This window comes from Tachysurus vachellii, chromosome 11 (genome assembly GCF_030014155.1).
Source record: "Tachysurus vachellii isolate PV-2020 chromosome 11, HZAU_Pvac_v1, whole genome shotgun sequence".
Classification (NCBI taxonomy): Eukaryota; Metazoa; Chordata; class Actinopteri; order Siluriformes; family Bagridae; genus Tachysurus; species Tachysurus vachellii.
The window spans coordinates 21,756,547-21,782,771 of record NC_083470.1 but is presented as its reverse complement, the minus strand read 5'-3'; the positions used below and the strand labels follow the sequence as shown (position 1 = coordinate 21,782,771).

The 26,225-nt window shown below is 38.8% G+C and overlaps 1 protein-coding gene across 1 annotated transcript in view; it reads left to right on the top strand.

Annotated features, from left to right (window-relative positions):
* Positions 1-26,225, top strand: part of LOC132853803 (membrane-associated guanylate kinase, WW and PDZ domain-containing protein 1) — a 57,046-nt gene that overhangs the window by 17,099 nt on the left and 13,722 nt on the right. Inside the window, exons 2-12 of the mRNA XM_060881784.1 lie at positions 182-471; positions 2,392-2,508; positions 9,737-9,856; positions 11,080-11,253; positions 16,280-16,463; positions 16,687-16,757; positions 19,642-19,809; positions 20,640-21,153; positions 21,424-21,961; positions 22,045-22,108; positions 22,289-22,669. Of these exons, the coding sequence (XP_060737767.1) occupies positions 192-471; positions 2,392-2,508; positions 9,737-9,856; positions 11,080-11,253; positions 16,280-16,463; positions 16,687-16,757; positions 19,642-19,809; positions 20,640-21,153; positions 21,424-21,961; positions 22,045-22,108; positions 22,289-22,669 (2,611 nt within the window). The 5' untranslated portion in view covers positions 182-191. The remainder of the gene's footprint in view (positions 1-181; positions 472-2,391; positions 2,509-9,736; positions 9,857-11,079; positions 11,254-16,279; positions 16,464-16,686; positions 16,758-19,641; positions 19,810-20,639; positions 21,154-21,423; positions 21,962-22,044; positions 22,109-22,288; positions 22,670-26,225) is intronic.

Sequence of the window (26,225 nt, the reverse complement as noted above, 5' to 3'; positions counted from 1 at the left end):
AACCTACCACACACACCTTTGGCCCTAGGGAGGAAACAAGAGTACCTGGAGGAAACCCACAAACAGCAGGGAGAACATGCAAACTCGAATGGGGTATCATATGCCCAACCCGGAGGTTTAATACAAATGTTTCGGGATTTAATTTAAAAACAACACTTTTTTCCCTCCCTTTTTATCTCAGTTCGATTACCATGGCTAAGGTGGTTGGGAAGAAGCTGCACTGGCGCTCCAAGGTGCAAGAGAGCTTCGTTCCTCTGTTGGGCAGCTCAGGAGAATTGGGTGTGGCCATCGGAGGAGGCGCAGACTATGGTGAGTTTCCGTTTGTCACAGCCGCACCGGGAGGTGGAATCACAGTCGACGAAATCATTTTGGAGATCGGCGGGACACCTGTTCTGGGAATGACCTTAGGTGACGTACGTGGAGTACTCAACTCCTGCCCTCATCCGATTCGCATCAAGACGGTTACACCAGGTAATGCACAAATTTACACAGTCGTAAATTATTCACACTAAAACTCAGTAAATTATTCATTGTTACCATGGACCCACATTTAACAGGCTGAATTTGATTAGACTCTTCTCACATTTTGTTTTATTGACGAGTCCATCTTTGTGTGCAGCTGGACAAAATAAGCAAGAGTTTGTCTGCATCTTTCACCAAAGTCATCTATTCCTCTTGTTCAGCCTCATGTAGCCACTGCTGCAGCAGTTATGTTTGCGCAGAACAATATTTTACACCTGACCGTGACTCCCCGCTGCCCTCTCAGCTTAGATTGATTACAAGCTCTTCCTCGGTGGTCCTCTTTATCTCGTTCTCTCTCACTGAATAAATCTATCACCATCACTTACTTCTCTGGCCCTTGGTCTAGCGTTTACACTAAGTTTTGAAATGTACCCCAAACTGTTGCATTACTTCTAAGGTTATACTTAATGATCTAATCTTCAAGGCACAGTGTTTAGGAAATGAATACCTGACTGAAGAGTAAGCATCTGTAAGGAGAGAGTTCAGCAGTATATTCAGAATATATTCATTTGCATTTCCCAATCGAACAGAATGTGCTTAGTATTTCAGTTGTACTCATCTTTCAATAATCTCACCAGCCGAAGCGCATGCGGTCCATAAATGCTAAACATAAAGTACACGCTGTGGAAAAATTCCACCGATTCAGCCATATGGTGACAGGAAGCAGCCATGCACAACATGTTTATACTGAGCCAGCAATATGTTAATTAGGTAAGCTAAATCATCCCATCCAGAGCAAATGGTCAATAAATCACCCCTAATTAGCAGTTACAACAGTACGCAAATGTACAGTATGTATATAGTATTTATGTTCAAGGCTATCACTGGATCAGGTTATCATCTAAACCTAGCCTGCTAGAGGACATTTATTTTTGTTGCTAAATTTGGTTAGTCTTTTTTTGTGTGTGGATCAATACGTATTGTCTCTGCTGAAATGTATCTAACAGGCTTGTTTTTTTAGTCACAGTGACAGATTAAAAACAATTCATGTTTTTAATCTGTATGTTTAATCGGTATGTTTTACACAGAAGATTTCGTCGTTTGTATGTACACGAGTTAACTAAGCCAAATAGACGAGAGTTATAAATTGCACATTTTACACACCAAGGACCCTTGGACAGACGGCGTATCGTACGGTTTTCTGCGTGTGTGTGTCTGCGTGTGTCTGACTGATGTCAGCACTAATGTCCTCTCATGACTTTGAAATATGTTTTATTAGCAGAGCTTATGCTATTTCAGTGAGGGGCGTCGGGGATGTCTCATGCCGGTTCCTGTCTGTCATTGTGACGGAGGGGAGAGGGATGCAGGTCATCGATTACAACCAAGCGGCTTGTCACAAGTCCATAAAGCACCGCAGTCCAAATGAGTAGTTCAGAGAAACCGAGCAGAGTGGCCGAGCAGATCGCATCTTTATTCCATTTATAGACCTGACAACATAAATTACTTCCAAGCTTATAAACAGTGGACATACATATTAGTTCCCACACTGGCTAGGTAATGATAATATCACTTCTGTCATGCCTGTCATATTTAGCGTAAACGCTACCTATGTAGCCTATGTGCTATTATTATTTCTTTATCCTTGTTGTTATAGTGTAGCATTTATGTTAATGTAGAATTTTTATTTTATTAAAAAAAAAAAAAAAAACAGCCACAGAAGCAGCTACTATAGCCAGTTGCTCATCAAGAGCGGTCACATAATCAACAGCTCTTGCATTTCAAGTCATCAAGTTGTAATGAACTGTCACAGTACCCTGTTTTGAGATCTCGTGAATAAATAATTACAAACTGACTGGCAGCTGACATTTTTTCAACTTTCTCTCTCTCTCTCTCTCTCTCTCTCTCTCTCTCTCTCTCTCTCTCTTACAGACTCAACACTGTGTAAGGATCTGCGGTTGTATCTGAGTAAATGTTTCACACCTGGTTGCATGGACAGCCAGCTTCAACAAGTCATACGGGAAAATCTCTATCTGCGTGCAGTACCATGTGAGTCTCTCTCTCAGTATATAAATTACAACAAGACTCCTGGATGCAAGCAACAGCATATTTAAATACTACTCAGATATCCTACCAGCACTCAGGTACCTTTGTCTGAGCTATGAAAGTCACAGTAAAATACATCTCACGATGATGACATGACATCTGTGTCTGTATACATGACAGACACAAAACAGTGACGTTCACAGTCATGTTGTTTGTATATAAAATCTAATGCATACAACCTGCAGTTTAGGAGACTGCATAACTGTCACCTTGAAATTTGCTTTAATCGGTGTGAGATCCGCTCTTCTGAAAGCTGCTACTGACACCTTTGTAGAAGTAACACTGCAGAGATAGCAGGGAAGAGGAGGAAGTGGAGGGAGAGGGAAGAAAGGAAGAGAGAGTGAGTCGCAGCATTTTATTGAGGACTATCATCTAAAAGATCTGGAGCCAACCATGTTTCTGGTTTTCATGTTCCCTCTCTCTCTCTCTCTCTCTCTCTCTCTCTCTTGTGCCTGTGATTAGCCAACATTATCTTTTGGTTGATTTTTTGACTTTTAAATTCTCACATTAAAATGAAACACAGATTTGTGTTGGCTGTTACTGAAAAATCTCCTATTAAGTGGATGTATTTTGGACAAATCCATCATCCGTTGATCGTTCTCACTCTCTCTTACACTCGCGTTCATGTTTTTACATTTATGTACATTCTAATCTATTAGGAAAAATATGCTATACGGGTGGGAGGGACGGCGGGTCCTGTCAATCACAGTGACACTAAACAATCATTGGTGCCCGTGAGCTCCTGTATGCGGAAGAGGGCAGATAGCATTTTCCTCCTCTGTGACACAGAACCAACAGCAGTTTGAAAAGACACTGCTTAATATAGGGATGACAAGGCATGAAACGATGCAGTCTAGGAAGAGGTACATGTTATATGTCACCTATGAGGTTGGTTAGTTTGCTGAAAGAGAGAAAACAATTTTTGACACTTTATCTCACTTTTAAAACTGATACTAGTTACTTCCACTTGCTGAGGTTTTGAGGTCATCATCAAAATCATATGAAAAACTGGAGCAGTTTAATGTTTACGTTGAGTTTTATTGTTTTTAGTAATCACAAATTCATCCGTTTCAGAAAGCAGTCCCGACATTGACTAATTCCTGCACAATACATGTTTACTGACAAACACGATGACTTTTCTTAGACTGGCAGTTTGACTGAGTTGTTCTCTCTCTTTCTTTTTTAACACTAGGGAAATTTCTTGTCTGTTGTCATTTCACATGCTGCATCAATGCAGTAAATACAGACTAGGTTCCCAACTGCTAGGAAAATAGTGAAAGGTCAGGTGAAATCAGCTAGATGTAACATGGCAAAGGAGCCTGAGCAGTAATGAGCGACTGTGTAAATAATCGCCGTTATTTTTAGTGAAACATTTCATGGTCAAATGCAAAACAATCCAGGGTGAGCAACGGTACAGAAACCTAGATCGTGACTAAGAAGCTGTAGACCGGATTTATTCTTATTCGTGTGAAGACACAATAGACAGACCACTAGGTCAGTCCAAGAGCACTAGAATTCATTGTGTTTTACTTTGTTCACTTTTATTTATGGAGAATTGTGACACAACACAAATAAAGGAACACTGTGTAGATTATATTCACAATGAGAGTGTTGGAATTCAATCTGAAAGTCTTTTTAACCTTACCTTGATGTGTGTGTGTGCGTGTGTGTGCGTGTGTGTGTGTGTGTGTGTGTGTGTGTAAAGAAGTCACTCTGGTAATCTCAGGTTTATGCTGGGAAGTAGGTCATTTTGCCCACCGTCTTAAAAGCCCTACATTTTTTTGACACACACACCCACCCACACACACACATACTGAGGTAAGCTTACAATTCTAAAGATTCTAAAAGCGTTATTGGATTTATTTAACAAACTTCTTCAACAATGGGGTTTATGGCGCATAACCTAAATTTCCCACAATGTAGTTTGAATACGAAGACACAAAATGGAAAAATGATCTCTGTCTATTCATTCTTTATCATCTTTGTGATTGCATCTCTCTCTCTCTCTCTCTCTCTCTCTCTCTCTCTCTCTCTCGCTCTCTCTCTCTCTCTGTATTAATCATTAATCTAACAATCTCACAGGTTGATCCACACAGCTGGAGAATCCAGACAAACACATGCATGTGCTGAGACCACAGGCTACGCCGTCCTCATTTTTACTCCTACAGGAGTCGTCGCTTTCAATCTAAGCAGGGATGAAGTTGTGGTAGCGATGAAGTGGATTTCTTTTTCACCACAGCTGCATGCTTCAGCTCATGGATAGCATCTCTTAACACTGCTAAATTTAGTCTGGCAGAAAAAAAAAGCACTCGTTTCTCAGGAAACGTATTTATTCACAGCTGCATGGGGTTTTATTATGGAACCGATGGCAGAAATTAAATATGTCGCCTGTATTGCCGTGACACAACGTTAACTGTGTCACGATGTGGTACATGTAATTGTGTGCATAAATCAATATTCTGCCATTATATTATAGCAAAAAATATACAAACATTTTTTTTTATCAATTTAACAATTAGCTACACCCATGTGCATAGACCTTTAAACATGTTTATTATTTTTTTTATCAGGATGAACCTGAGGCAATGTTTGTTTCCACTAAGCCAAGCAGACAGAAGGGCAGAGCTGCCTCAGGCTGGCTTCTCTGATCTGACTCGCCTTGGCTTGGAAGATCAGTGTAAACAAATTGGATGCGGTGCAGGGTGTGTTGCAGTAGACAGTGATAGGAGGGACAAAACCTCTAGTCCTTAGCAGTAAAGGAAATGTAGTGTAGTGAATAAAACAAGACAAGGATTTGCTGTTACGGGGAAATAGTCATTCCCTCACAAGCCTCTCTGTTTTCTCTGTCTTTAAGATAATAAGAAACAATTTTGCTTGTAATAAATCTACCCTAAAGCACAACGCAGTAATATGCAGTTGATCCTCAAAAGCATAAAGATATCTAGCACATAAGCTAACGGCTCATTTTGAGCGGTTTTTGGGCGAACTTTTGTTCCACTGTGCTTGATACAAGAAGTGAGTGTGTTATCACCATCATCACAGTGTGCAAGACGACCACACGATTTCCATAAGTAAGTTCCAGCAAAATTCTCAGCCCATTTACTAGACCAAAAAACACACAAAATACTTTTATCTTGCGGCAAAGAGTTTTCCCTTGAAAAATGAAAACACATTTATACGTACTGTTTGCATTTACAGACTGTTTTTGCAGAAATCTTTTAGATATTTTTTTGCTAGTAATAAAGGATTTCCTGTGCTGGAAAACTCTCTGTGGTATGAGAAAATTACTCAACATTTCTGCATTCTGGTCACAAGTGATATATAAGGGCTGAAATAAACACATAGGAGACATTTCTTACGCCAAGGTCATATCCACGGAAACTCTGAGAGTAACGTCCAAATATTTATCATGCTCCTGTGTTTGCATGTGTGTGTGTGTGCATGTGTGTGTGAGAGAGAGATTCTTAGGTGAGGTTATTCTAGAAAACAGTGTGTAATCATTCTTAAGTATCATGTTGCAAGATATGTTACACAACACAGAACTGCAGGTTGCTGCATAAATTGCTGAAGACCATTTCCTAGATTCCTTACCCGGTCACCCTACAGCTCTCATTAATCTGCGGATTGTCGATACTACTACTAAATGCCTGCGTAAAACAGGTGATTAGTGTGCATACTGTATGTTCACATGAAGACATTATTCTTCAATGCTGTGCTTAATGGATAATTCCATCCTCTGTTGCATTCACTGCATCTTTTGTTTAGAAAGTCTTTCAATTTCAATTCCGTCCATCGAATGAGAAACTGATGCGTTAATGTAATTATGGTTCATGCATTCATCCATCCCATTAAACCATGGAATATATTAATTAGAGCGAGAGAGAGAGAGAGAGAGCGAGAGAGAGAGAAATAGTGCTAGCTGTAAAAGTAGGGCATAAAGAATTCTAAGCAAATTAAGTCACAGTGAGGCATTTATCAATAATGCATGAAATGGAAAATTGAAATGTGGCCTCCATGGTTACTTTCCTAAACGACTCTATAGACAATACATTGCACCTTCTGCCCAAATGCATTTGTTTTGTGTAATTGCATTGTTGTGTAATTGAGCCTATATAAAGACGGAAGGTTTTGTGTCTCACTAACAGAATGCGTTTTTGTCCTGAGTCTTTGTGTGCCATGAGCATTTGGCCAGCTTTCCCATCACCCCAGCAGACACTAGAATCATCAGTGTGTCCTTCAGCTTTAACAAAGGGAAGGAAGTAAAGTAAATATTCTTCTACATGTGAAAGATTTATAGAAGCATAAGATCAGAGCTCACCTTACTTGAACGGATAAGACACGACATCAGCAATGACGCAGCCTCAATCAAAATGAAGTCGAGATGCTATCACACATGACACATGCTTTAGGCTGCTATCTATTATAGTAAGATTATAGAGTAACACTGGAATAGGCAATCAGTGATAAGAGTCTAAGTTAGTAATACTAACTCTAGTTTTTTGGATAAATCTTTCTTCTTTCAATCCAGTGTTTGATACAGCAAGTGTGATCATAACCAGGTGTAGCAGGTCCTGCCCAGGTACAAGAACATAACCACACAACAGAGCTGAGATTTTGTTCAAATCTATCCAGTTTTGTATATTTACTTTAAACCAAGAAATGTGAAATCTTTTTTTTTTTTTTAAATTAGCCCAATATGGCAGCCATATTAACTGTACACATGATTAACCAATACATTTGCATTTTTGACCACTATGTGAAATAAGAACTCTATGGAAGCTGAACAGGGCAGTAGTTGTAAAATCATCGATCAATCAGAAAAGCGAATGTTGGGAAGGATCTGAAGATTAATACTTGGTCAATGGCTGAAGAACAAGCTGCCACTGAGAAAAATAGCTACAAGAAGATAAAGACAGCCAGTGAAGAAGGAAGTCTGTGCTTGTAAAGGATTTGTTGTTTCAAAGCTAGCCCAGTTTGGTGTAAAGTCTCTGGTGTGTGTGCGTGTGCGTGTGTGTGTGTTATTAGTACCAGATATTATGCTAGCAAATTAACTAGTGCAAAACAGTGTGTATTTAAGGCCTCTCCTGTCTTCAGTTAACTTTTTTCAGTGGGCTTGATTAACTTAAAATGTTTATTACACCTCACATAATATATTTATTTATATTTATTATGCAGAGTGCTGAATTTATTGTTCATTACACAAGCATATTGAATGTGGATCCTTAGGGATATGTTTAGAAGATAGCAGCTATGCGTCGTGATGCTTACTAAGATTTGAATTAAAGGCTCTTTTCCTTGTTTATTATTCAGGAATGAAATGCTCCGTATTGTGAAACAATGTTATTTCCAATTGACAAAGGACACTGAGTGATAGCTCTAACTAGATGTTGTCATGGAGATCCTATTAAGGCTTAAGAGCATAGCTGTGTCATTCTTCTCCTTGCACAGGAAGGCATTTTTACTTTTGACCCCTGCAGCCACATCATTATTTATTGATAAAGCTACTAAATAATGATAATTAGAGACGTTTCTATTTTCTAGCATTCCGTTAATCAATGTTCAAAGCAGACGGTGTTCTTCTACAAGAGAATGTCTTGTGCTGTAACTGAGACGTACACACACACACAGACACACACACACACACACATACCGCTTTAGGGTCACTCAGCTTATTGGACAGGTGACCCATCATAGAGCCCTTCCCCTTTCCTAATAGCTTCTGGACATGTGATGATTGACATGTGGTGGGTGTGGTGAGAAGCAGCTTGGTGGAAGAACAAAACTGAGCCTCTGGTTATGTGAGCTGAAGATGTCAATACACACACACACAACCCAATAAAACTGAGGATGCAGCACCTGGGGGCAAAGAGGACAAATAAAACTGAGATGATCAAGGGACCTAATTCGATTTTGAATTGTGAGGGATTGTGTGTGTGTGTGTGTGTGTGCATGTCAGGCAATGAGAAGGATAATAGAACAGAAGATTGATGGAGTGACAGTGTGTAACCGTGCAGACCCTGTAGAAATCCACTGAGAGACGACAGGACGTGTCAGAACGTAGGTGTTTGAACAGCATGATTAGACCGGATCATTTGCGGCATTGTCGTTACAAGCCTGCTCACCTGACAATCAAGCAAAGGATGTGAAAATGCTGTAGGTTAAAAGGAATATAACGATTGTGTCATCCTTAGAGTTTCCCTAAGTGTGCTCTTTTTGACAACGTTGTTTATTATGTATTTAATGCTACTGAGAAGGTCTAAGAAGATCTCTACACATTAAACCTCAGTAAAAATGATATGCATGAATATGAAATAAGCCCACGCTATCTCCAATACATATCTTGGTGATTTGTTGCTGGAAACTAGTGTGTCTTGCTTTTAATTCATTTGTTTATCTTCAGTAAGCCATTTATCCTGGTCAGAATTTTTATGGCAGTACTGAGAAACTGCCTGTTTAAAATGACATCCAGGTCAGTGTAATTGAAACTATATCATTTGAATATATTAGTGAAATTATATGAATTGAATCAATATAATCAGAACCATGTAACTGGAATAAGCAATTCAAGGGATATTTTGTAGTTTAAAAGAGCTAAATGTAATAACAAGCAGAATTCAAATGTGGAGGTTAAGGTGGATTTCTGATCAAGAGAGATGAGGAAGGGATAATGATAAAAATAATTTATTATTTTATTAATTCTTTTTCTCTCTCTCTCTCTCTCTCTCTCTCTCTCTCTCTCTCTCTCTGTCTCTCTCTCACACATACACACACACAGAGGAATGCACACACATATCCACTGAAGTAAACTTACAATTCTAAAGGATTGTGCATAGCTAAAAAATAAAGTCTTATTAGACTTATTTAAAGAACTTCATTAACAATAGGGTTTATGGCACTTTGTAAACGAATACGAAGACACAAAATGGAAAAATGATCACTATTTCTGTCTATTCTCACTCTTTCCTCTCTCTGCACTATTAATCATAAATCCAAGAATAATAATAATTTAATCTCATAAACAGATTAACACAATAATCAATACAGATAATACAAGACCAAATCTCATGCTGTCATTTCATGCACCTAAGGTCTGAACATGCATGTAAACACGTAAGCCTCACACATTTTCTATGAATTTATCTTCTTCTTTTTTTTAAATTATCATTTGAAGGTACAACCAGACAGCCTAGAGATGGGGAGATCTCAGGAGTGGATTATAACTTTGTTTCTGTCGAAGAGTTCTTCTCTCTAGAGGAGTCAGGAGCTCTGCTGGAGAGCGGCAAATTCAAAGGTCAGTCATTCTGATTCATGACGTTGCACCTAACTTTAGACACGATACTGACAGGACCTTTCAAAAATAAATGAGTTTATACTGTTACATTTCAGACTTCATATGAGGTCTTTTGATACTGGCCTCATTCTGACCTTATATAATGAGCATGCCTACTTTCGACAGAAGTGACCCATGAATTAATCAGACATTTCCATTGTCTCTCCAACTTCCTCCAGTACTATATATATTTTTAATAGTAATGCACATTTAAAATTTCTGCCACCCAATAAGCCATTACTTAGCAATTAAAAAAATCCTCAGTGTTTTATATATCTACGCATCAATTTTCATCCATCCTGTGAAACTGCAGAACCACTGTCACATTCCACAGTATTTTTTATATATATATATCAATGAATTCTCAAGCCTTTAAGCAATTTAATATTCAGCGCCGGTATTATGGGGCCATGTAACGCACACAGGGAGTAGAGGTGAGTTATGGCTCTCTGGGGCAGGATCACCTCCCTCTCCTGATTATGAGAGTGAGGAGTATTAGCATAAAAGATGCTGCAGCATTTACCCAGCACCATAAACGTCATTCTCACCTTGTCAGACCGGCCCAGGCCTTGATTTATGCTTTGCTAGCAAGTTGCTCTGTCAATAAATCATCAGCATTACGCAAGAGCACAAGAAGAACTGAATATGCAGTTCAGTGCAGTCTTGAGATGAAAATACTTTAAAACAGTCTGCAACTGCTTTCGCCGTGTTTTCGTTCTTTTTGGAGTATACTGGTTTTAGACAAAAGGTGTTACAGCCACAATTTCTTGTATTGATTAGCTAGTACTATAAATATCAAGTCCCCAGATTCAGCAAAAATCAGCTTTGTTAGAATAAATGCATATTTCCTGTGCTCTAAAACCACAAACATGATTATATGATATAAGAACTTGCAGGATCAGCATTCGTGTGTTGATATCAACATATGGTGTATGTCATACACTCTCTTATTCGTTACGCACTATTATAGTATGTGAAAATGTTTATAACGCTTTTCTTTCTTTTTCTCTTACTTGTTTCTTAAAAGCATTTATGATCGTGTACGTGACATAAAATTTGAATTTGATTTTGAATTTAATGCATGTTGTTATTGGCTAGAAGCCATAACAGCTCTGCAAATGTGTTAAATGTTCCACTGGTAAATAAACCACATACACTTCATCTCCACATCCATTCTTCCTCAGGGAACTACTACGGAACCCCTCGACCAATCCACATTGGTCCCGACAGCCCCCCCATCACCTACCAGGAGCACCGCAAGCTTCTAAGGAACTTCCGCACACGCAGCAAATCCCTCAGTAACCTGGAGAAAGCGGCAGAGGAAGGCTACAACAGTGAGGGAGACTCTGGGCTATCAGGTAGGGAAGGAAGGATGGAAAAATAACAAAACATAATAGTTGATAACTGGGCAATAATAAAGTATAGGGGTTACACTAATAGCAAGAGCAGCATTAGTACATAACAGAAGTTTTACATAAAATCATATTTCTTTACAATTCTCTTAATGAAATGGCATTCACATGCCAGTGATGTGAAATACATGATACTAGACCTAGAACAAAACATGACATACAGATTTATAAAGCAACATATAAGTAACTCTGTGTTACTTATATTTATAAGTTCTCTTGTTACAGTACTGGAGTATGTGGTTTAGTTTAATGACACGTTTGAGTATATTTAATTAATATTACTTTTACTTTAACCCCAGAAGACTGTAAGCCAATTAAAAGACAGCCTGTGCAAATTTCAAATAATTTCAATTTCGAGACCCAATCACCAAAGTTTCCACTCATGCCATATTTTTAGCAGCAGCAATGTCTGAGACAGTGAAGACAGCCTTGGAGCAATTTAAATGCTTCTAACGAAACAGATGATAATGATTTGCAAAGCCAAAACTTCTGGAGATAGTTAGCTATTTCATGGCTCAACATCCAACATGTAGATGAGCTATTCAATAGCTGAGGGAGCTAGATGAGCTAGTCAAAGTATTAAACTTTGCTAGATAGCTAACTATAAAGCTAGTTAATGAAACTCCAACAGCATTTGGCTAGTTTTGCTACCCAGCTAAAATGACTTTTATTTATATATATATTGTAATTTATGTAAATAGTTTTTCATCAGATGATTTATTTCCTTCTACTTGAGGCATTTTCTTTTGTGCAAGTGAATTTGCACTACAGCAGCAGCACATATACACAAGTGAGTAGGTTTTGTACTCTGCATATTAATCAGTTATTCACCTTAAAACATGTAAATCAATAACTGCTATGATGTGTTGACTGGGGCATCGGAGTCTGGAGTACAGTTTTAACTTGCTATGTTATAGTAAACTTAGCAGCTCGAGAGATATATAACTTCACTGATAGTTTGGTTAACTAGCAAAAACAAAATGCTGCAATCACTTGGGTCGTATCTCAAATCCAAATTTGGATTTTATTGGTCTCATACACAATCATACACATTATACCATGCAGAGAAATTGTAAATAAATCCACATTGCTTTGTTTTGTCTGTAATGTGCATTTACTGTAAAAACCCTCGGCATGATTTCTCTTAAATTTACAAATAAAATTTTGTTCTGGATTCCCAGTTAACCTGCCATTTGACTGCTACCTAAAATAGTTACAGACTAAAACACGAATTTTAATGCTAGTTATATTTGTCGTAGAATGCTGCATTAATTATGTGTTACAGTTGGGCTACATTAGACCTACTGTGTATGAGATTATAATAATTTGTGCCGCTGAACTTTTACTTTATGGCCAGATTCAGATTGCACTTTTAAAGTATCCAAATAAAGCATAATATTTGCACGTGTGTGTGTGTGTGTGTGTGTGTGTGTGTGTGTGTGTGTGTGTGTGTGTGTGGAGAATGGGTTATGTCTGCACTGGGAGCTGGATAATTATCCTGGAATTGAGGGGGCAGCTACAGCTGTTCAGGTCCCAGATGGGGATGCTTATGGTCTAAATTAATGAACCTGGAATAAATTTGATATCACTGGGCCATATTACTTGCGACACTGCTTGAATTTTCACCATTTGTCTTAGTTAATAATTAGGGATGCTCCGATCGGGATTTTTGCCACTGATACCAAGTACCAATTTTTTGTCATGGTGATCGGCCGATACCAATGCCGATTCTGATGCTTCAAGTTTATATAACCGATATGTAAACTCTCTGATCACCCTTAACTTTTTTCAGATAAAGACATGTTGCAAGCTTGGTTTCTATAAATGTTGCCTTTGCTATATTTTGTTATATTTATATATATTTATATAATATATATATATATATATATATATATATATATATATATATATATATATATATATATATTATATAACAAATAGCCACAGCATCACCGATTGCCCGCTGTGACAGGCAGGGCCGGCCCTGCGCATAGGCAGAATAGGCAAATGCTAAGTGCGCCGCCCACCACTAGGGGCGCCCGGGCGCCCAAATTATTATTTTTATTAATATATATATATATTTATTAATATATATGTATATATATTTTATTACCTGAGAAGTATTTTATTTATATATTTATTCTATATATTTTATTGCTGTAAGAAAGGCAAGGAAAGCAAGGTCTCCATAATATAGTTTTTTTTATATAGTTTGTGTGTGTTTCCAAAATATTTTCAAAATAAAGAAAAACAGGACAAAGCTGTGCAGTTTGTTTCTGTGTAAGTTTATGAACAAAATGATCGGAACACAATTGTCTGTGATTCCTGGGGCACCAGGTGAAATCTTGCCTAGGGCAGCAAATTGGATTGGCCAGGGCCGGCCCTGGTGACAGGACTCCCTCGCAAACCACTACATGGAGAGTGTGTGCCATGCCTTTTCTATATTCTTCACATTATCGCGTACTGTAGTACGACATGCACTTTTTCTTCGGGTATGTTCCAAGTCTGCAACATGTCTTTGTATTTAGAGACTAAAGCCCCAGCAGTGTGTGAGCCAGGAAATTCCTGGGAGTGGAGAATCACTTGCCTCTTTTCAAAGTCTTCGGTAATCCACTGCGCTGTCAATCTTAACATGGACATACTGTAGGGGATACTGTACTCTAGAGCTCCAAATGTCAGTAGTTAAACTCACCACGGTCACATTTTCGTGATGTAGACTGTTTATGTGGCTGTAGACGATTTGATATAACTCTGGCAGAGCAACATCAGTAAAATATTTGATATAGTTTATATCGTGGTTCAAGATGTGCAATTAGGCGTTAAATCCAATGTCTTCTGTGACTGACAGAGGCTGGTGGTCAATGCATATAAATTCCATTATCTTCGCGGTTATTTAGTTAGCTTTCTTGCTCTCTGGTGTGTACAGTTCGTGTTTTCTTAGAATGTCTGTAATGGATGGCTGAGTGTGGGTCGCATTATTAGTTACCGTTGCCTTTTTTGCATCGTTGGCTCGTTCTTAAGTGCCGAATGAGGTTTGTCGTATTAAATGTTTTGGACAATGCGCCTCCACGTGAGATTTCTTTGAAACATTAACGGCAAATAGCGAATTTTTCATTGTTTCTCGAAACGTCATAGTAATTCCACACCGGCGATGACATGACTGCGGCGCCAAAACATTTACGTCCCCACTCATCGTCTACGTCCTCACGCATTGACGTCATCAATTGCGATCGGTTCCTAAGATCGGCCAAGTTTAACGAATACCGATCGAGTCATAAAATGTGATTATCGGCCGATACCGATCTTCAGCCGATCGATCGGAGCATCCCTATAAATAATGTTAGCTATATATTACATTTTACACTTTACAGTTGGCCGATGCTAAATTTCAGCATTATATAACACAATCTATAATATATACATGGTAGACGTCATTTAAAACTTAAGAAAATGGGGTCGTGTCATTGTACTTCAAAGGAAACCCTAACAAAGCTCTTATTTCTTGTGTTTAAAATAGTTCCTTACTCATTATCACCTACTTTGGTTCTGTTGCTTAAAGACACACACATAATTAGCTAATGTTCTTTTCATGCAGTCATTTGACCTATAAGGACACTAAAGCTATTCAAGCTATGAACTAGAAATCACATCAAAAACAATTAATCTGCTCCTTATTATTATAAAAAGAATCTGAAAGTTTGCTCTCGTAACTGACTATATTTACCAGAGAGAGTTATGGGTGCATAGTAATCAGACCAAACAGCACATCATACAGTATATACATACACTGTATATTACCTGTCATGATGCACTGGATGTTCTTCGTGTTTTCATACTGCACTACAAAATGTCAAATCCAGTGCCGTTCCAAAACCTATTTACTTTTAGTACGTTGGTGTCAGAACTGATGGGGTAGCAGGAGGTAGCAGTGTATTTGAGGTCAGTGAGCAGGGAACCAATCCAAAGATCTGTTTAAATATCTAGTACAGAAAGGTAATAATTATTTCTTTAAATAGTTAAAGTTTCTGGCAATGGGGAGTGATTTCTATCAATTTATCTCAATATTTATATTAGGTCTATGTTCTAGTCTTAGCTTCAGCAGGATGTTCAAATCTGTCTTCTGATCCTGACTAATATAGGATTCAATGCTGATTGAGGTTTTGGGAAAAAGCCATTTCTACCTTGCCAAAAGTCTGCTATGTAACTTAACCCCCCTTTTGTACAGTGTTATACTACTTGAACAAAACCTTTGTTTGTATGATTCAAAAGGATTCATTTGTTGAGCAATCAGTTATTCTCAGATTACTTCTTGACAATGGTAACTACTAAATTATTATGCCTAAATTATTTAATAAATCCTTAGTGAATTTGACTTTTTGCTAAAACTGTCCATTCGACTCTTTGGTAAGTTCACTTTAGTTTTGTCATGCTCTGCACTTTTCCTGCACTGGCCCAGTAGTCTTGTGGGAGGTGGCACAAACCTTACAAAGTCATTGATCAAACCATTCTATGGCAGCCAATCAACAGTGCAGGCTTGCATAGTGATCTGTTTATATGGATTAGATAGACTTTCCCCTTAGAGTGTGGAGAGTGAGATGCTGACCTGACTCAGATGTGCATGTCGACTCAGTACTGGTTTCATTTGGACTTTATATGAATGGATTGAACCTTCTTTGGCCTACACGTTGACCTTTATGGTGTGGAAAGCTTGTAACACATACTTATTTAATTGCGCATACCAGATCTGTCTACAGTTCATCATTCTCAGAATCTCTTAATAGGTCCAAGTGATACCTGCTCCAGCTAACTGTGTAATGGATTACATTTCTCACTAACAGCTCTAATAAATCATATTGTCTTCACGCAGACAGATTGTCAGAGCAGAACCGTCAAATAAAATATTTTTTTGTTCCTGCTTCCTTTAGTTTCATCTTGTCCTTTAGTTTCATCTTGTCTATTATCGATGTTTTAGGTGGCTCAGGAGGTGCCAGCAGCGTCCCTGCCCCGACATCATCCCCGAGCCAATCTCGTAACTCCAGCGGAGGGGACGGCAGTGCCTTTGAGAACGGGAGCAGGCACAGAAGAGGACCACAGAGGGCGGGGCTTGAAACCTGGGAAATGACCTACAGTGACTCAGGGGAACCATACTACACAGAGTATGGCCACTGTGCAAACATTGCTGTTATGTAAAACACTAATATTGCATGCAATTGTTTTTTTTCCCCCTTATATTATTACATTTATCATTGTACAAGCCAGACTACAGTGCATATTATATTACACTGTATAGTGTTGTACAGTGCATATGATACAGTTCTGTGATTTCTTGCTGTTTCCCATAGCAACACTGACATCTTGTGTTGTCATGTTGTTTTACAGTCATCAGCCCAAGCCAACTTACTGGCACACCCGACGCACGTCGAGCCAAGAGTCAGTTTTTATGTCTGACAGTAAGCATGATCTCTATTCTACTCTATTCTATTCTATTCTATTCTATTAAATAGCTACACCAGACATTATTTTAAATTATATGCTAAATATTGTTTACATACAAAATTGATCATTTCAATAAAGATGTATTTATGTATAGTTCTACACTACAGTATCTGAGTGTTCCTCAAGTGTTCTTTAAATGATTAATGGTTTTAATGTTCTAAAATTGTAAAAGATCTACTGAACGGCAAACCCTGCATTACAGGTTTCTACATAGACTTTTTTTTCTTTACTACTGACATGCGGTAACAGGTTTATTTTGTCAGTGTGTGCACCCAAGTATACCAATACTTTAGTAGAAGAAAGAAGAATTCTTTTCTCAAAAGAATTTGAGCTATAAATAAAACCCCAACTAAATGAGCAGGGCACTATGTAGGGTGCATATTCAATGTAAATAGGAAGCCATTTGTGATTTGGCCCTAACTTAGATGTTGCAGTTTACTTGGAAGAAGGAAAGGTAAAATATACAGCAGACATTACTGTATGAAGATGAAGGTCATGGTTACTATTTGCTGCATTGGACAGCACCTTTACTAAATGAAAGAAGACGAATTGACACCAGGAACAAGATTATTAGCTGCAATGCAACAGAACAGTGTAGTGCAGAGGAGCCTTCTATAGCTGCCTCATGTACAGAGACAAACCCTGATGTATCCTCAGTGGCTGCTTCTCATTCTCTGCACATGAATAATGAGCCCGGGCTGGCAGAGAACACTGATAACCCGTCATCTGTCACGGGATTTGATGATCAGGATAGGTTAAGGAGTTCAGCACAGCAGCAGTGAATGTACTGCATACAGATAGAAAGTCTGCCTTAATGAAATGAAGCAGATTCTTCCACTAGACACAGCTGATCGAATATCTAAAACATTTTCTGGTTTAATTAACCAGGAGATTGACTAGATTATCCCACGGTGTATCAGTTTCTTTAAACAGTTCTTATGTGAATTCAATAGCATACTGAAGATGCTGCCTGATAACAGGACATGCCTGCTGGCTACAACAAGAGCTACGTAACGATTAACACTAAACTGTATGAAAACATTATGATGAATCTGTCAGAAAAAGTTATTTATGTAGAGAAATAAACTTTGACCAGTAAATGCTATACTATTACTCATGAATCTGAGAGTTTGGACCACTAGGTGCTGTGTGCACAGATCCGACAGCAGGTGCTGAGTCAGAAGTCTCCTTCACAGACATCTCAATGGCATGATGCTCAACTCACATGCCATGAAGCCTCCTTAATGGATGAAATCAAGTGATGCAACAACTCGCCCATATGCTGTCTGACTGGGATGCTAATATTTCTGTGATTAAAGTAGTGAATACTCAGAATATTGTACAATGTTGGTGTTGGTGTTGTATAGGTGTTGATGTAATTTTCACATAAGAATTAGGTGAATTTATTTCATTCTTTTCTGTGTGCTGAATACAGTTAAGAATACATAGCAATATAAGTCAACGCATACTGCATATGCACAGTATATTATAAACAGCAAAACTGGATGATTTAAGCGATTTTCAGAGTCTAAGCAAGTCTAATCTTTACTGTTAGATCACCCAGGATTATTGTTTTGCTTACAATCATTTTTTTCTTTGTATTTTATTTTTGGCTGCTTTATTTGTGCTGAAAATACAACATTCATCATATACCCAAACACATTCTCTGTAATTTAGCATATAGACCTACTGTTGTTATATTAACTATATTAACCTAGTGCAGAACAACAATTACACTTATAATACAGTTACATAACCAGCATTTGGTGGATGTCCTTATCCAAAGCAACTTATAGTTAATCTCGTTTTATACAAACAATCAAGTGAGGGTTAAAGGCCTTGCTCACACCCCCAGCAGTGCCAGCTTGGAGGACCTGGGATTCAAACTCACCACCTTCTGATCAGTCGTCCAACACCTTAACCACTAAGCCACCACATCCCCACTTATGGGATGCTTGTTAGTTGCACCTGCTAAAGCACTGTGGAGTAGATGGAGAATGGTGTCTCTCCTCTGGTGTTAAATAAAAGCTACTTACATGTTTTACACTCATTGTAGCCTTACATACAAAATTCACTGATTAAAATTCCCTGATTTGTCGACATTCTTCTAGCTCAGGGGTCGGCAACCCGCGGCTCCGGAGCCGCAAGTGGCTCTTTCATCCCTCTGCTATGGCTCCCCGTAGATTTGGAAAATAAATATTTAATTTAAATGTATTTTATTTTAGTTAGTTAGTTTTTTTAAAAAATGTAATTCTAAATTCTAAGATTATGATGCTCTTGTAACATTAAAATAAACCGCTCAAAATATGCATTATAACTGCCGACTTGCGAAATCCGACACACAGAAGCAGACGCATTTTTGGTTTGCTGCAGCCGGCAAGTTAAAATTTTGATGTCATGAATACAAAGAGGACTCAATTAGACATTGAACATTTTATTTGAAAGTAACCTTCAACCCAGCGTCTTTTTTGTTAAGGTTAAAAATGTTTTAAAAATTTTAGAAGTAAAATTTCGTTTACTCGGTAGCAGTTCATTGTTTTAGTAAATGTAACACACTACAGTTTTTTCTATACTTTCCATAAAGGTAAAAAACGATATATACAGTGTTATCTTCATTTTAGAAGTCAAAAGGGTTTTGTGGCTTTGAGTGTTTAAGGTCGCCGACCCCTGTTCTAGCTTCTCTACAGCTGACACAGACACATAAAAAACACAATACACGCTTATATACTCTCTAATCTTACTGTCCACTCATTTCCTCATTTTGTAATAATATTTTTGGACCTTTCCTGTTAAGAAGCATACATTAATCTGTTCTGTCTCTCTTTCTCTTTCTTTTAGTCTGCGAATTCACAGATCAGCCAAGTGAGCTGAGAGGATACTCGATCCACACTCGGGTGTGCAAAGGACCGCAGGGCTTCGGCTTTAAAATCGCCGGTGGCAGGCGGCCTCGAGAGTTCTTACAGATATACAGCGTAACACCTGGAGAGCCATCAACTCTTAACATTGGTAATGAGCAAATCATTTGTCTCAATGTGTCTCAATGTGTCTCAAAGTTTAAATCAATTAGAACATATTTAGAGAGCTCAGAGTTCCAATTAATGTGGTGAATGCACTAGTAGTTTGTAGGCAACAAGCCGTATACTAGACAGCATCGAGAGCGCACTGACAATTCATTAAATTTTAATTATAATTTTATGAGCTGAATATAATTGCATTCATGTAACTACTATTATAGCCACTGTTGTTTGAAGAGTAATGTTCCTTTTCCTGTAGAATGTCGGAGCAGTTTGGATAAGATTCAATTAATCCAGAATTGGAATTATCCAGAATAATTCAGAATTATTGACAACCTTAAAAAAAAAAATCTGAGAAATGGTTTACTGAATATACGAGAAAGAGTAAACTTCAATCAATGTAAATTTATTCTGACAAAAAGAATTATGTGCACACCCCAGATTTGAAACTTTTTTGTCATTAATATTTTATAGTAATTATGAAATATTTGTAATTATTTGCAAAGCAGAATGACATTTTTTTTACAGATTTTTTTCACAGTATTTTTAAAGCGGTGTAGTGAGCGAAGTCGACACTATAGTGTAGTTTGATTTAAAAAAAAAAGCCTGAATTAGGCAGAGATTAGGAAAAACTATTATTAAAATACACCAGAGCGGTTTGTATAATTAAAGAACATATACAGTAATACAAACCGCTCTGGTGTATTTGTATTACACCAAAATTCTTTAGATAATTTTTGGGTTCTGTTTTCTACTGCCCCATTTTTATTTTTATTGTGCAATAATATTTAGCATTTTCTCTCTCTTTCTCTCTTTATTTAGGGGATATCCTGGTGTACGTTAACGACACCTGTGTGCTGGGCACTTCTCATACAGAAATACTGGAAATGTTGAAGGTTGTGCCAGTGGGCCAGAGCGTGGACATGGTGGTCCGTAGAGGCTACCCCATGCTCTATGACTCAGATGGCAACCCCAGACTGTCTCAGGAGCCTGCCTCTCAACCTTCACCTCTTCCAACCACTACCCAGCCCAAAGCCCAGGCCCTGCTCCCACACTCCCAGACACTTCTCAATCACAGTAGGCTTATGTACAATGCAGAAGGAAGATATCCTAGAGCTTATGGAAGAAGTGCATCCAGGTTTAGCCTGGACGCCAATGGAAATGCTTCACATTATTCACCACCTTCGAGAATGCCGTCTTCTTACCGATACTCCAGCGAGGGAGAGAGCGATATCGTGAGGCCGCAATATTCTCAGAGAAGGATCAGGCAGCTGCAGAGAGCAGATCTGGCCAGCCAGAGTGACAGCGAAGTGATTTCAGCTATAGGTTCACACAGGTAACATTTATCACTCTGGATCTTACTAAGCACTATATATTTTTTTCCTCAGCAATTTGAAATAAATAATATTTCTCCTGAAATAAGAAGACTATAAATGTAACCTCAATACAGAGCATTACTAATTGTGTCCCTATCCAACTACTAATGGATCGTTTTGTGCTATCTGCACACATTGTACTGTAGATAATTGACCACGTACCTCTAGCTAGTTATTGCTTCCATACTTCACTTTTGCTGGTCTCTACTTTCATCTTGTTCCATTTTTAGAGCCTCCTTTATTCAAAACCACAACAACAACTCACTCTTCCCACCATCTCCTTTGCGTGGTTACTCTACTAAGTCCTCCGACAGTGACCTTTCCTCCTATGCCCCGAGCCCACCCCTTTCTCGCTTACCCCTCCCCCAAAATGAAGCAGTCCATGCCTCCATCGCCTCCTCCCCTGGTGGGGGGAAACGATACACACACTTTCAAAATGGTCAACGCACCCTGTTCACACCTCCCACCAGCGTGCACTCAGATGGGCCGTACTTCACTTTTGGAAGTGCCAACAGCGGCAGTCCAGGCAGTAGCGCCCCTTCACCAGGGGCAATGAGCAATAGTGGGGGCCGGGAGCTTGTGCCCATCGCCCTGGCAAAGTGCACACAAGACGGGAGTTTGGGGTTTAGCTTGATTGCGGGCGGACAAGGCGGAAGGGAAGCTGTGGTGAAGAGAGTGTGGAACTGGCAGCAGTGTAACGGCCTCCAGCCTGGAGACACCATTGTGAAGATCAACGGAGTCAATGTGCAAAGCCTCAGCTTCATTCAGGTATAGAGAGAAAGAGTGGTCATTTCTAATAACGTTATACAACAATATAAACAGAAAATAAAAATCTAAAAAAATTATTCTAGGTCTATCGTACTTTGGAAGAGCACACCAAAAATGGAGAGGTCATTGTGCTAGTTCAGAGAGGAGGCAAGTCACATATAAAGCAGATCTTAAATACACGTTTGAAATTTACATGTCTGATTAAATATAAAAAACATCATTCTTTATTGTATTGCCAACTATTTTTAACTAGTACCACAATTTGTTCACACTGTAAACTTTTACTTTATGCATTATACTTGATATATTTTTTTCTCCTCCCCAAAGGCTCCATATATTCGTCCATCTCTCCAAAGTCTAAGCGCCAACACAGCACTGCCCTGCCACGCCCTGCCTCTGCCTCTCAGATCCCTCTTACTGATACTCCACCTGTGCTACGGAAGTCTCTTACACCACCCCCTCAGTCACTGGTGCGTTCTTCTTTGGTCCAGAGCACCAGCTTCTTGGACTCTGTACCTGTCACTCTAACGCTGGAGCCTCGTGATTGGATGAGTACTGAGGAGGGCGGGACTACTCTCAATCCCAGATTGAAGACTGAAGGGAAGGGCAGGTCACCTTTGCCACGGGGATTCGAGGTGGAGTTAAAGAGGAAACCAGGAGAGGGATTTGGGTTTGTGATTGCATCACAGGACGTTGAGAACGGCAGAGGTGAGCGCTTCCATAACAGCTGAAGTATTAAGGCATTCTGCTTTACAAGTTCCTATAGATATATTTGGCATAACGTTTTTGGCAGGAAATAAAGTTTTTGTTACTTGATATGCTGCACTTTTGCACACACACACACACACACACACACACACACACACACACACACACACACACAGCCAAAGTATGGCTTAATTGGCCACATGCCTAAGATCCTATGGACCTACCTATCTTCCATAGTATCCTATGTAAGCTCCTTATTATTTGACGAATTGCAGATGGTATATTTTGAGAATATTAGTATATTCATTTAATTTTACACATTTCAAAAGGTTTTAAAAATGAACCATCCTGCAATACATAGTTTACATAGTTGTACATATTATTTTGCTAATTCTTTTACTTGCCTTAAGGAGAAAATGTTAAATATTCTGAATAGTTTTTATTGTTTTATGGACATCATCTGAAAGCTGAAATCATTTCAGGCTCTAAGATGCTGAATAGTTTAAAAACATGCTGACCATTGAAAAGGTTCTTCCACTCTGACCATGTTTGTGAAACTACTGCCACCTGCTGGTGTGATAGGATTTGTATTTTGTTCACAAATTTTGTGCAATCTCAGGTTATTTCAATCAATTTCAGTAAAAAAAGTGTATCAGTAAAAACTTACAATGGTACATGGGCAATGGTACATGAGCAATGGTACATGGGCACTGTATAGACTAAGACTAAAACAGGACAGATGGACTACATTGAGAAGCAAAACCAGAACATACTTAGAAGAGAGTGTTGTTTAATGTAAGCTTTGTGTTTTGGGTGTTTCCTAAGGTGTGCTCCACTTTTTCGAAAGTATTGGAAACTTACAAGATGGTATCAGACCACCCTTATTTATTTATAGCTTTCATTCATTCATTCATCTTCTACCGCTTATCCGAACCACCTCGGGTCACGGGGAGCCTGTGCGTCTGAGCCTCAGGCGTCATTGGGCATCAAGGCAGGATACACCCTGGACGGAGTGCCAACCCATCGCAGGGCACACACACAAACACTCTCATTCTCTCACACAATCACACACTATGGACAATTTTTCCAGAGATGCCAATCAACCTACCATGCATGTCTTTGGACCGGGGGAGGAAACCGGAGTACCCGGAGGAAACCCCCGAGGCACGGGGAGAACATGCAAAATCCACACACACAAGGTGGAGGCGGGAATCGAACCCCCAACCCTGGAGGTGTGAAGCGAACGTGCTAACCACTAAGCCACCGTGCCCCCTTATTTATAGCTTTATTTATTTAATTAAACTTTGGGATATAGATGAAAGTAAAACCTGGTGGAACATGAGGTGAGGTTGAAGTGGAACAGACTACGATAAAAGGGTCAGCGGGACACAATAAATAGTTTTTAGTAATCTATCAAGTATCATCTGACCACTGAGTGCTGGTTTGGGACATGAATGTTATGTCTCGGAAAATGTGTGTGTTTGTGAGTGAAAGTGAGTGTGTGAAATGAGGTCTGTGTGTAGTATCTGTAGTAGCACTGTCAATCAAACACTGTGGGTTTGCTTTTTGATGTGAAGTAATGAAATCATTCTAATCATTATAAACATGTGCCATTTGCAACAAATTCTCTTCTAATGCTAATTATACGGTGGGATATTTAGAGATTAGCAACAAGGACAACTTGATTAATTCTTGCTTCGGGCTGAAAGAGAGAGTACAGTACGTTGCTTTCAGACACAATAGTATTAGTGATGCTGATGGGTCTGAAGTAATTCACATAGGGAGAAAATACAGTGTTGCCAGGTCTGTGCCAATTGGGTCATCAAACCATCTCAAACACGAGTTTTCCTGAATAGTCAAGTAAAATAGTCTCATTATTAGTGCACACTCACTGTACACTCACCTGCCTCTTTAATAGATACTCCCGTCCCCCTAAAGATTCATGCTCGTTTGCACTTATGCATGAAAAGCTATTGCATATGCATACACAAACATCAGTAACATTTTCTAGTTAGCATTTGTATTCAGCTAAATTTTCGTACCTGTCTGCTTCTCTCCCTAACACATAAACAGGATGTCTTACTTTACACTGCAATGCATCAATGCTAAAATGCAGCAATAATAAAGAGGCACAAGTAAACTACCAGGGGAAAAAAATGCACAGAGAAATGTTGAGAGGGAGAGGATAGGGAAAGATGGGCAGACTGAGTAAAGAGAGATAAATGCCAGAGTACAAAATATAAGAGAGCATTTGATTGATGAACGAACAGAGCGATTATCCAAGGTGGAACAGCATGACAGATAGTGATATGTTGAAGGTTTAAGACATGGGTATGTTGACTGTTTTTCCCCCACCACTGCACAGCTGACACTAACATCATTATACGCTCTGCTGCTGCTGCAAAGACAAGCCATTTATATATTTATATATTTTACCTGATCTGCAAGCCACACACATGGTTAGACAGATGTGAAGTGAAAGGTTGTGTTTGCTAAATTATCACCAACGTGGGCGGAAACAGATTCAAGTAGACATTAGCATGTTCTAGCCCAGAGCTTATTGTGTGCAAATTACTAATTTAGCCTAATTGGAAAGCTCATTAGGACATAGTAGTTATTGCGTTACTGCCAGTGTGAATAGGGTAATAATAAACATTGTCCAAAACTATGCCCAAGTAAGGAACGGGAACATTTTTGCAATTCACGATTCACAAAAAAACAGAAAACGAAAAAATCCAGGAAGTGGCAGTTCTCTCGATATGTTGCATATAGCAAAAGGGCTATAACAACACAACGCCACATCAGGTTCTAGTCCTAACAGCCAAGAACTGGTATCTGAGACTATAGTGTGCACAGGCTCACTCAAGTATAGGGGGATAAATGCTGTTGTTCTAAAATGTTGTTCTGTAAATGTCCATTGTTAAAAGCGCTATTGAAATCGAACTGAATTGAATTGAATTGAATATTCATCACTCCCCAGTCACCAGGTCAGAATCCGGTAGATGATCACTGGGTAAAACATATAATGTGCACCATGAATGTTCACCTGATAAACCTGCAGCAAGTTTGCAATGCAACATGGAACAGAATCTTAAAGGAATGTTTCCAAAACCTGAGGCTATGTTAAGAGCAGCAGTGGGTTTTACTCTATAATAGCACGATGTACAGTACTTAATAGAGTGTATCTCACCTGGGGTTATTTTATAGAAGGAAAATTATTGTGCTGTCTTTCCATACACTGTCTAAAAAAATGATTGACAAGATGGAGTCAGACCAAACTAAAGCCCCTGAGATACTCCAGTATAATTCTTTTAAAAAAAAAAAGCCCCAGGTCAGATTTAACCCCTTAAACTTTATCCTCATATAACTGCTAACCTTAAAAGGATGAGCTTTCTTAAAGATTATGTGGTCTCTCTTATGTCTAAAAGTAAATAAACTGCCAGCTATCATTCCTTGTCCTCTAATCTTCACTGCACTCCTTTATTTTCTACTGCACCAGACAGGTACATTCTGGTGTAAGCAGTTAGATTAAATGCTTTCAAATCACTGTACTGTC